The following is a 10,951-nucleotide window of genomic DNA, read 5'->3' as shown; positions in this document are numbered from 1 at the left end:
ATGTCTATGACATGTTTTGCCCATCACACTTGGTCTACCATGCTTGTCATGGCCGGCCACTACTAATAGGGGGGAAATTGACATGCAAGTCCCCCCTTTTTCAACATGCACTAATAGGCCCTTATGCTTTGACCTATCACATTTCAAAATTTTCTCACATAAGTCCTATTGACTAAATTCACATGCAATCGACTAAATCGAAGCTTGAAATTTTCACACATTCATAATTACATATTCTAGACAATAAATATCACATTCAAACATTTCGGTGACTCGGTTTAGCGGTCCCGAAACCACTTCCTGACTAGGGTCCATTTTGGGCTATCACAGACTTGGGTCACACGACCAACCTACACGCCCATATGCCAGGCCGTGTGCTAGGCCATATGAAAACTGGAGGGTATACTGACTTGTGCCACACGGCCAAGCCACACGCCCTTGTGCTAGGCTACTAACTTGATTTCTATCCGTGTGTCACACACGGCTGAGACACACACCTGTGTCTTTGCCCGTGTGGACAAAAATAGATCATTTTCCAAATCATATTTCTCACCCAATGTGGTACAAACCCAAGCTCAACAATGCACATACAGCCATGGCATAAATATCCAAAGCCAACCAATACAAGGTTTATAACATGTAATATCCACGCATACAACATGACATCCATAATCACATCTATTGACTGCTTTGAAACATACCAATCACACTTCCAAAATATACCTAAATGGTCAAACTCACATATGAGACATTGTGCCTAAATTCAACATGCCTATCACATCTCAATTTCAATAATTTGGTAGCCAAAATACAATTCACAAACAAGGCATTCACATAACAACTATACACCACATACCATAAGGTCATTTATACATATTTACATAACCAAACATATACCATTTTCAAACCAAATTAAATGGCCAAAACACAATAAGACATATAGGCTACATTAGCCAAAACTCCTATACATGCCATTTAACCAAAATATATATAGTCCAAAGTACCAAGTTGAGTGTTTGATAGTGTGATGCGATCCTTGAAGATTTCCAATACGAACGAGCTTCAGAGACACTGTAAAACACGAAAAAATAAATGGAGTAAGCAATTAAGCTTAGTAAGTTCATAAAACATAGAATTAAACTTACCTTATAACCAAAATTTTAGGCAAGTAACTCAATTAAATTTGGCCAAAGCCTATCACGTAACCATTCACCAAGTTAGCCATGTATACATATAAAACCGAGAATCATGTATGAATTCAAAAATTATTAGAATTCCATGTACATGTAGCATTTATACCGTATATCTGTATATCAAATATATAAACCATCTCCATATAACTACCTGTAATAGTTCGCATTGAACTTATCTAATCCCGTAATACACTACACCCGTTGAACCACTTAGAATCTTGTTAGATACGGGGGTAGTACACACGAGGTGTACTGAATTGTAATTTGTCAATTCCTAAACATGTAGGCTCATACGAGTGATAAACGGTAAGCTCCTTCGAGCTGAATATCGGTAAGCTCATAGGAGCTGTGGTGAGTCCGCAACACATGCAAGACCTTAACCAAAACGGTAACCCTAATGACATGTCATTTGTATCCTACGAATTCCTAAGGTTCAAACGGGGCTCGATATTCTTTGTACATCTCAATTATGGGTTGAATAATTATACATAATAATTAAACTATTCACATACATATATTTCAATCAAAACATATAAATACGTAATTTATCTGTACGAACTTACCTCAAACTCGAACGGAGAAATACGATAGTTTATTCCACGACTTTATCCTCTCCCCGATTTAGTTTTGAATGTTGCTTTTCTTGATCTATATAATAAAATTTAACTCATTTAATCATTATTCTAATCAATTTAATTCAAATTTCATGTTATGGAAAAATTACCCTTTTACCCCTATAATTTTGACCTTTCTTACAATTTAGTCCCTAGGCTTGTAAAATGAAATTAATGAAATTTCACTACAAACCAAGCCTAACCGAATTTCTTAAGTACCTATATCAGCCCATACATTTCACAAATTCATATATTTACCACTCAATTTACACATTTCTCAATTACTCCTTAGTTGACAATTTTATCAAAACTCACTTAACAAAAGTTTTTTAATTAACGACAAGGATTCATTTTCTTCCATTAAACTTCAAACCCTAGCATTTTCATCAATGGAAAATCTCAAACTATTTAATAATTTTGCAAATTAGTCCCCTAGTTAGTTAGGTTAGGCTACAACGATCCCGAAAACATAAAAATCAACAAAAACGGGATGAGATAGCAGTTACACGCAAGTGATTTTGTGGTTGAAAAATTCAAGCTTTCCAAAGCTTATTTTTGCTAAATATTTTGGTGGAGAAATGAAAGAGAAGGATGGCCATTTGTTTTGTTTTATTTAATTTAACATTTAATTACTTAATTACCATTTTACCCTGACCTAACTTTAAAAATTACTAAAATACCAATCCATGCACATCCACTAACTCATCTAATGGTCTAATTATCACATAAGAACCTCCACTTTAAAGTTCTATAGCTAGTTAACACCTTTAGCTATTAGAACACAACTTTCGCACTTTACGTGATTTAGTCTTTTTTCACAAATTGAGCATACAAACGGAAAAATTTCTTAACGAAATTTTTATACTATCATATTATCATGCTGTAGATATTAAAATAATATTAAAATAATTTTACGACTTTAGATTTGTGTTCTCGAAACCACTATTCTGATTTCACTAAAAACGGGCCGTTACAACTCTCCCTCTTAGGAATTTTCGTCCTCGAAAATCTTACCAGAAAATAGGTTAGGGTATTGTTTTCTCATAGCTTCCTTGGGCTCCCAAGTAGCCTCCTCAACCCCGTGGTGATGCCAAAGAACCTTCACTAAGGCTATTCTTTTGTTTCTTAATTCTTTGGTCTTTCGTGCCATAATTCTGACTGGTTCTTCATTATACGACATGTCGGGCTGAATATCAACCTCTGTCGGAGAAATTACATGCAAAGGGTTCGATCGGTACCGTCTTAACATAGACACATGGAATACACTGTGAATCTTCTCAAGTCCTAATGGTAAATCAAGTCGATATGCCATTGGCCCTATTCTCTTGATAATCTCATACGGTCCGATAATTGCGTACTCAGCTTTCCTTTGTGACCAAAACGGAGAATTCTTTTCCAAGGTGATACTTTCAGAAACACTTTGTCACCAATCTAAAATTCAATATCTTTACGTTTCAAATCCGCATACGATTTCTGTCGATCTAAAGCTACTTTCAAACTGTCATGAATCACTTTCATTTTCTCTTCGGTCTCTCGGATCAAATCAACCTCATGTATCTTTTTCTCACTAAGCTCAATCTAGTATAACGGAGTTCGACATTTACGACCATATAAAGCTTCATACAGTGCCACCTTTACACTCGACTGAAAACTATTCTTATATGCAAGTTCAACGAACGGTAAATATTTTTTCCAGTTGCCTACAAACTCTAATACACAGTATTGAAGCATATCTTTGAGAATCTAAATCACTCTCTCTGATTGACCATCAGTTTAAGGATGAAATACGGTGCTAAAATGTAACCGCGTACCCAAAGCTTCTTGTAACTTCTTCCAAAATCTAGATGTAAATCGCAGATCTCTATCCAAAAAAATAGAGATTGGTACTCCGTGTAACCTGATGATCTCAGAAATATACAACTCACCCAACCTATCAAGTGAAAAGTCTGTACGCACCTGAATAAAATGCGCGGACTTCGTCAAACGATCAACAATGACCCATATAGTGTCTTTCTTTTCAGAGATAGTGGTAATCCCGATACAAAATCCATCGTAACTCTATCCCATTTCCACTCTGGTATCATCACTGGCTGTAATAGTTCTGAAGGCACTTGATGTTCGGTTTTGACTTGTTGACAAATCAAACATTTGGTCACAAATTCAGAAATGCTGCATTTCATACCCGACCACCAGTACATTTGTCTCCAATCACTGTACATTTTGTTACTCCCAGGATGAACAAACAAGCTACCATTGTGAGCTTCATGCAAAATTTTATGTATAATTTCTGTATTTTTCGGCTCACAAACTCTACCTCAGAGCAACAAACAATTATTGGGTCTGATCTAAAACTCTGAATCAATAGTCGACTCACACTGTACTCTTCTAACTTGCAATTTATTATCATATTTCTGAGCCTCGCAGATTTACTAAAGAAACATCGATTTAGCTTTTAACTCAGGTAATATTGGTCCATCATCTAACAAAGTCAACCGCGTATTCATCACTCTCAAGGCAAACAAGGATTTTCTACTCAAAGCATCTGCAATTACATTTGCTTTCCTCGGATGATAATCAATCACTTTGAGCCACCTTTGCTGTCTCAAATTCAAATCCTTTTGTGACATCAAATACTTCAAGCTCTTGTGATCAGTAAATATGTGGCACTTCTTACCGAACAAATGGTGTTGCCAAATATTTAATGCAAACACAATTGCGGCCAACTCCAAGTCGTGTGTCGAATAATTCTTCTCATGCGTCTTTAATTGTCTGGAAGCATACGCTATCACTTTGCCTTCTTGCATTAAAACACATCCCAAATCGTTCAATGATGCATCACTGAAAATAAAAAATTCTTTACCCGACTCAGGCTAAACCAAAACTGGTGCTTCGGTTAACAGTGCTTTCAACTAATTAAAACTCTGTAGGCATTTCTCAGACCACTCAAATTTTACATCTTTTTGCAATAATTGAGTCATCGATGTAGCTATTATTAAGAAACCTTTAACAAACCTCCGATAATAGTCTGCTAATCCCAAAAAGCTTCTAACCTCAGATATGTTTCTTGGTGGTTTCCAGTCAACAACTGCTGAAATCTTACTTGGGTCTACTCTGATGCCTTTTGTCGAAACAATGTGTCCCAAAAATCCAACTTTCCAGAGCCAAAACTCACACTTACAAAATTTAAAAAATAATTGTTTATCATGCAAAGTCTGTAATACAATTATCAAATGCTTGGCATGCTCAGATTCGTCTCGAGAATATATCAGAATATCATCAATAAACACAACAACAAATCTTTCCAAATACAATTTAAAGATTCGATTCATCAAATTCATAAATACTACAGGAGCATTAGTTAACCCAAATGGCATAACAAGAAATTCATAGTGCCCGTACCAGGTCTAGAATGCAGTTTTCGGCACATCCAAATCTTTAACCCTTAACTGATAATAACTCGAACGTAAGTAAATCTTTGAGAATACCGTTGCACCTTTCAGCTGATCAAACAAATCATCAATTCTTTACAATGGATACTTATTCTTAATAGTAACCTTGTTAAGCTGTCGATAATCAATATACAGTCTCATTGATCCATCTTTCTTCTTTACAAACAAAACTGGTACACCCCAGGGCGAGAAACTCGGTCGTGCAAAACCTCTATCCGTTAACTCTTGCAACTGAGATTTTAACTCTTTCAACTCTGTCGGAGCCATTCAGTACAGAGCTATCGATATCTGTGATGTTCTCGGTACTAACTCAACAGTAAATTCGACCTCTCTGATCGGTGGTATAATTCCTTTGGAAACACATCTGAATATTCACAAACCACTAGCACTGATTCAATCTTCGATTCAGGCACTTTTGTATCCAGTACATATGCAAGATAAGCATCACAACCCTTTCTTCCGTACTTCTGTGCTAACATAGCCGATATCACAAAAACAACCCACTTGATTCATCAGATTCAATACGAAGAGTCTCACCATTCTGACATTTCAATATAATAATTTTTCTTCTGCAATTTAGAACTGTACCATACAGAGTCAGCCAATCCATACCCAAAATCACATCAAATTTATCAAATGGTAAAAGTATCAAATCGACCAGAAAACTATAACTCCGAGTCATCAAAGGATAATTCTTGCAAACCTTATCAATTAGGACATATTGACCTAAGGGGTTTGATACTTAACCACAAATTTAGTGGACTCAATAGGTAAATTCTTAATAGACACTAAATTCGTACATACATAAGAATGGGTTGATCCAGGATCAATCAAAGTAGTTACACTAGTGCTACAAAGAGAAAAAGTATCGGTGATAATATCTAGCGCTGATGCATCTTCACGAGCACGAATGGCATAAGCTCTACCTAGCGCCCTTGCCTCAGATCTCATTGTAAAGTTTCTCATTGCACATTGGCTACCACTAATATTTCCAATATTTTGGGGTTGTTTCCCTCTAACATTTGTATTGCTCGGCCTCGCAGTTTGAGCTTTTTCTTTCTCAGACTTCTCAAGGCAATATCTAAGGTAATTGTCAAATGACCCACACCTAAAACATGCTCCGCTTTTAACTCGACACTCACCATAATGTGGCCTATTGTAGTGTTTGCACTTGGGTCTAACATTTCTAACACTAACCACACTAGCTATAAATGTACCCACACTTTCGAGGTTAGAATCTAGAAATGAAGACGACAATGACAAACTTATTAAAGAAGACTTTCCAGATGATCAGGTGTTAGTTGCCATGGCATTACCTTGGTATGCTGATATAGTCAACTTCTTAATAAGTGGTGTGATTCCACCTGACCTCAACAACTAAAGAAGATATAAATTTCTTCATGATGCCAAGCATTATTATTGGGATGAACCCTTCCTATTTAAGCATTGTGCTGATTAGATAATTAGGAAGTGTGTCCCTGATGACGAAATACATAACATTCTGTAGCATTGTCATTCAGCTCCCTATGGAGGACACTTTGGAGGAATGAGAACTGCTGTCAAAGTACTTCAGTCAGAATTTTATTGGCTGAGTCTATTTTAGGATGCTCATGAATTTTATCAGTAGTGTGATCGTTGTCAGAGGACAAGAAATCTATCTAAGAGACATGAAATGCCGCTGCAAAATATTCTAGAGATTAAGTTATTTCATGTATGGGGAATATACTTGATGGGTCTATTTCCATCATCAGTGGGCAACCTGTACATATAGTTGGCAGTTGACTATATCTCTAAGTGGGTCGAAGCTATTATGCTTCCTACTAGTGATGCAAAGTCAGTAATGAAGTTCTTGCACAAGAACATTTTCACAAGATTTAGTACGCCTAGAGCCATTATTAGTGATGAAGGATCTCATTTTGATTGCAAGCTAGTGGCTAATGCCTTGCATCAGTATGGGGCGAAACATAAGATTTCCATGGCATATCATCCCCAAATAAATGGACAGGTTGAGATTTCTAACAGAGAAATTAGAAAGATTCCAGACAAAATGGTGAACCCAACTCGTAAGGATTGGTCCTCCAGACTGGATGAAAATTTGTGGGCCTATCATACTACATTTAAAACACCGTTGGGGATGTCACCTTTTAAGCTTGTTTATGGAAAGCCTTGTCACCTACCTGTTGAGCTCGAGTACAAAACATTTTGGGCTATTAAAAAGTTGAACATGGATTGGGTCGCATCTAGACATAAAAGGTTGTTAGAACAGAATGAAATGGAAGAATTTAGGGCATAAGCATATGAAAATGCTAAACTGTACAAGGAGAAGACCAAGCATTGGCATGATAACAGAATTATGCCAAGGCAATTTGAACTAGGGCAACAGGTGTTGTTGTTCAACTCTAGGCTCAAATTTTTCCTGGTAAATTAAAATCTCGATGGTCAGGTCCCTTTGAAGTAGCTCAAGTATACCCGCATAGAGTTGTTAGTATCAAAGCCCTGATAATAGGGGTTACATTCAAAGTTAATGGACAACGTTTAAAGCACTATCGAGGTGCTCATGTAGATCGTGATAAACAATCCATTGACCTCTGAGATGTTGGAGTTAGAAATTTTGTTCTTATTTTTCCTTTCTTTAATTGCTTTACTTTCATTTCATTTTTATTATCTGTTATCATTAATCATTTAATATTGTTTCATTTATACTTTTATCTTTGATTAATGAGCAGTTTTTCTAGATTTCTGGAGATAGAATAAAAGTGTGGGATTATCAGTTGTGATACAAAGAGAACTTTGCCACAGCATCTCAAAAGGAAATTATGTCGTAACAAATTGGGTGAATGAAAATCAAGGTACGAGGTAACATGGGTTGACTAGACAGAAAAGTCCAAGAGAGAGATTTTTGGATAGCTGGGCTCATTCTATTACTTTATTAGCCCAATGAGGAAAATCCAAAACTTTTATTTTAGGGCTAGGTCACCTCACATTTTCCCCCAAAAAATCCCTTTACTTTTCCTTCCTCCACACCACAAATATTACTCTACAAGTTTCATTTTTCTAAACTGTTAATATTATCTCCTCTACTCACCTCTTTTCAACTGCTCACGTCTCTTACGTTTCCCACAAAGTTTCCATCTTTACCATTTATTTCTCTTCAACTTCTCCTACATTTCCTCTGACCATATTTTTCGAGATTTCTTTCTATCCTCCTTCAATAGGACAAGTAAAGACTACTTTGAAGGATGCTGAATCGTCATGGGCCAGCACTACCTGACCTAAAACCTTATTCAACAGTGCCGAGGCCACAACATACAAAATTAACATCTCAAAGCATCCTTTTTGTTTTGAACAAGGGTTCTTGTTCAAGGAGGAACCACACATGGGCTATGACGAGTCTGTGTCCTCCATCGTAAAGAATCAGGAGTGGAGTATGTTTGCACCATGAGGACATTTTTGGATAGGTTTTTCACGAATTTTATGCACATGTTAATTCACCCGATTCTCCTTTTATCTATTTTCGTGGCACTTTAGTTTAGTTTGATGAAGATCATATTAATGTCCAATTTGGGATCACTGATGTGCAAGATGAACACACACCCTTCGCTGATAATGTCACTATTGATGAAGGGGAAACTATTGCTGAAGAGCCTAAAAAGACGACATCATTAAATCTTGAGAATGAAGAAGAAGACGAGAAAGATGAAATTGCCACTGCCACTACTCCCACCACGAAAGGTAAGGACCTTGTTCCACCCACCCCACTAGCTTCCACGACTGCACAAGACTGTGACATCGATCATCTTATTGATGAACTCATGAAATCTTATAAGGAGAGGGACGAAATGAACCCTATGAAGATGAAGCAGTATAAAGTCAAAGCCTATAAATCCACTCGTAGGGTCGAATGAAGTAACTACACTCTAGTCCAAGCCAGGAAAGTTTTTCTTTCCCTATCTCATACATTTTATCTCTTTTGCCATGAAATTTTTCGTACACATCTATATATTTGTTTTTCTATTACATATCTGTACATGCATTAAGGATAATGCATCCCTTAGGTTTGGGATGACATTTTCTGTACATATCTAGTACGTCTGCTCATTCTAGTCTCGTTAAATTTGTTTTGCCACTGCCACGTTACTACTAAGTACTGTTTCACCTATGCGAAGTACAATCTTTACTTATGATGTTCAATGATGAGCTTAAATTCTTTAATACACTTAAAACACGTGACAAGGGATTAGGTGAATTTAGCTTAAGTTAGGTTACTTAAAGATTACCTCCTAAAAATGAGATGCCCTAACCTAAGTTATTTTTGGGCTATAGCAATATCTTTTAATGAACTTGGAGACTTTTGAAGCCAAACTCAATCAAATTACCACACAATTACTTAAATAAAGGATAGTAGACACTCCAATGCTTAGAATTGCCAAGTAAGCCAGCGCCACTTTGTTTGCTCCATCGTGCTGTTGACTAAAAAGTTGAGCCCAAGTAAGAGTGTGTAACAAAGAAAAGAAAATTAGGGGCACTCCACTGTAGTAACAAGCTGAGTGGTTAAGGAGGTAGTTGTTTGCTCCATCCATCTTCTAAGTTAAAAACCTTAGCTTCAAGAGTGATTTTTATTTAAATTATGACTTGATTGAGTATTAGGTGATTCAGTGTATGCTCCATTATGATTATTAAGTAAAAGAATTTTGTGACATGCTAAACCCTCTAATATACTTCAAAAAAAAAGAAAAAAATACAGATAAAAAATTTGAGTAGGCTTAGTGCAAGGGTTATAATGTAACTTGAGTTTAGGTAACAAATGAACTAAGTAAATTAGGAGATGTTTGCTATGGCCAAAAAGCACACATGACTACTTAGGAAATTTTGTTTTTAGGGAGCAATTTTCTGTACTACCTTTGTTGAGCAAACCTTTGAAACTCGAATAAGTTTTAGAGGTAGAAGATTACTGAAAACTGAAGTATATATTGTTCTTTGAATGGATTGACAGTACAAGGTGGATATGTACGTAGGCAAAAATTGTTGCATTCTTGCATTCATGTATATTTTGCTTGAGGACAAGCAATAACTTAAGTTTGGGGGTGTGATAACTCTTGAAAAGAGTTATATTTCATGCCTTTAGATCTAGCTAATTTCATGTACTTAGGTACATTTAGTTACATTTTAGGACATTCCATTAGTATTTTTCTTATTTTAGCATTACATCAGGAGCTTGGATTGTACTTAAATGTTAGTTACTTTTAAATTGCTTGTGGAAAGGTAGTGTGTGGTGGTGGGTTGACAGGTGTAGGATGAGGAATAAGAAGTAAAGGAGTGAAGGTTTGCCAGGGCAAAAGGGTTGGACAGCTTGTCAACACGAATGTCATGGCAATATCGAGAAGATGTCCAATTAGCACTCAAAGCATACTGGTCTTAGGCCTAGTTAAACTTGTACCAGATATATCTACCTAAAAAAGAGGGAAAAATCATGGTTTGTTGGTTTTACCCTAAGGAAAATGATTTTAAAAGCCAAAGGAGGAAACCCTAAAGGGGGCAAAAAAACGAGAAAAAAATAGAGGGTAGTGGCTGAGTAGAGACAGGAAGAGGAAGATGAAGGTAGTCCCTCTTAGCAACTATAAAACATTGCATCGCTAAAGTGTGCACTGGATAAGTAGAAGCTATCTTCCAAAAGTTCTTCCATTATTTCTTGATT

The 10,951-nt window shown here is 36.4% G+C and overlaps 1 protein-coding gene across 1 annotated transcript; it reads left to right on the top strand.

Annotated features, from left to right (window-relative positions):
- The first annotated feature begins 7,096 nt into the window (after window positions 1-7,096).
- Window positions 7,097-7,549, top strand: LOC107941701 (uncharacterized). Its single transcript, XM_016875286.1, has one exon. The coding sequence runs from the start codon at window positions 7,097-7,099 to the stop codon at window positions 7,547-7,549; it is 453 nt and encodes a 150-aa protein (XP_016730775.1).
- The last annotated feature ends 3,402 nt before the right edge of the window (window positions 7,550-10,951 follow it).

The sequence above is a fragment of the Gossypium hirsutum genome, chromosome D12 (genome assembly GCF_007990345.1).
Source record: "Gossypium hirsutum isolate 1008001.06 chromosome D12, Gossypium_hirsutum_v2.1, whole genome shotgun sequence".
NCBI classification, from domain to species: Eukaryota; Viridiplantae; Streptophyta; class Magnoliopsida; order Malvales; family Malvaceae; genus Gossypium; species Gossypium hirsutum.
The sequence above is the reverse complement of the archived record's forward strand: the minus strand, read 5'-3'. Positions and strand labels throughout refer to the sequence as shown.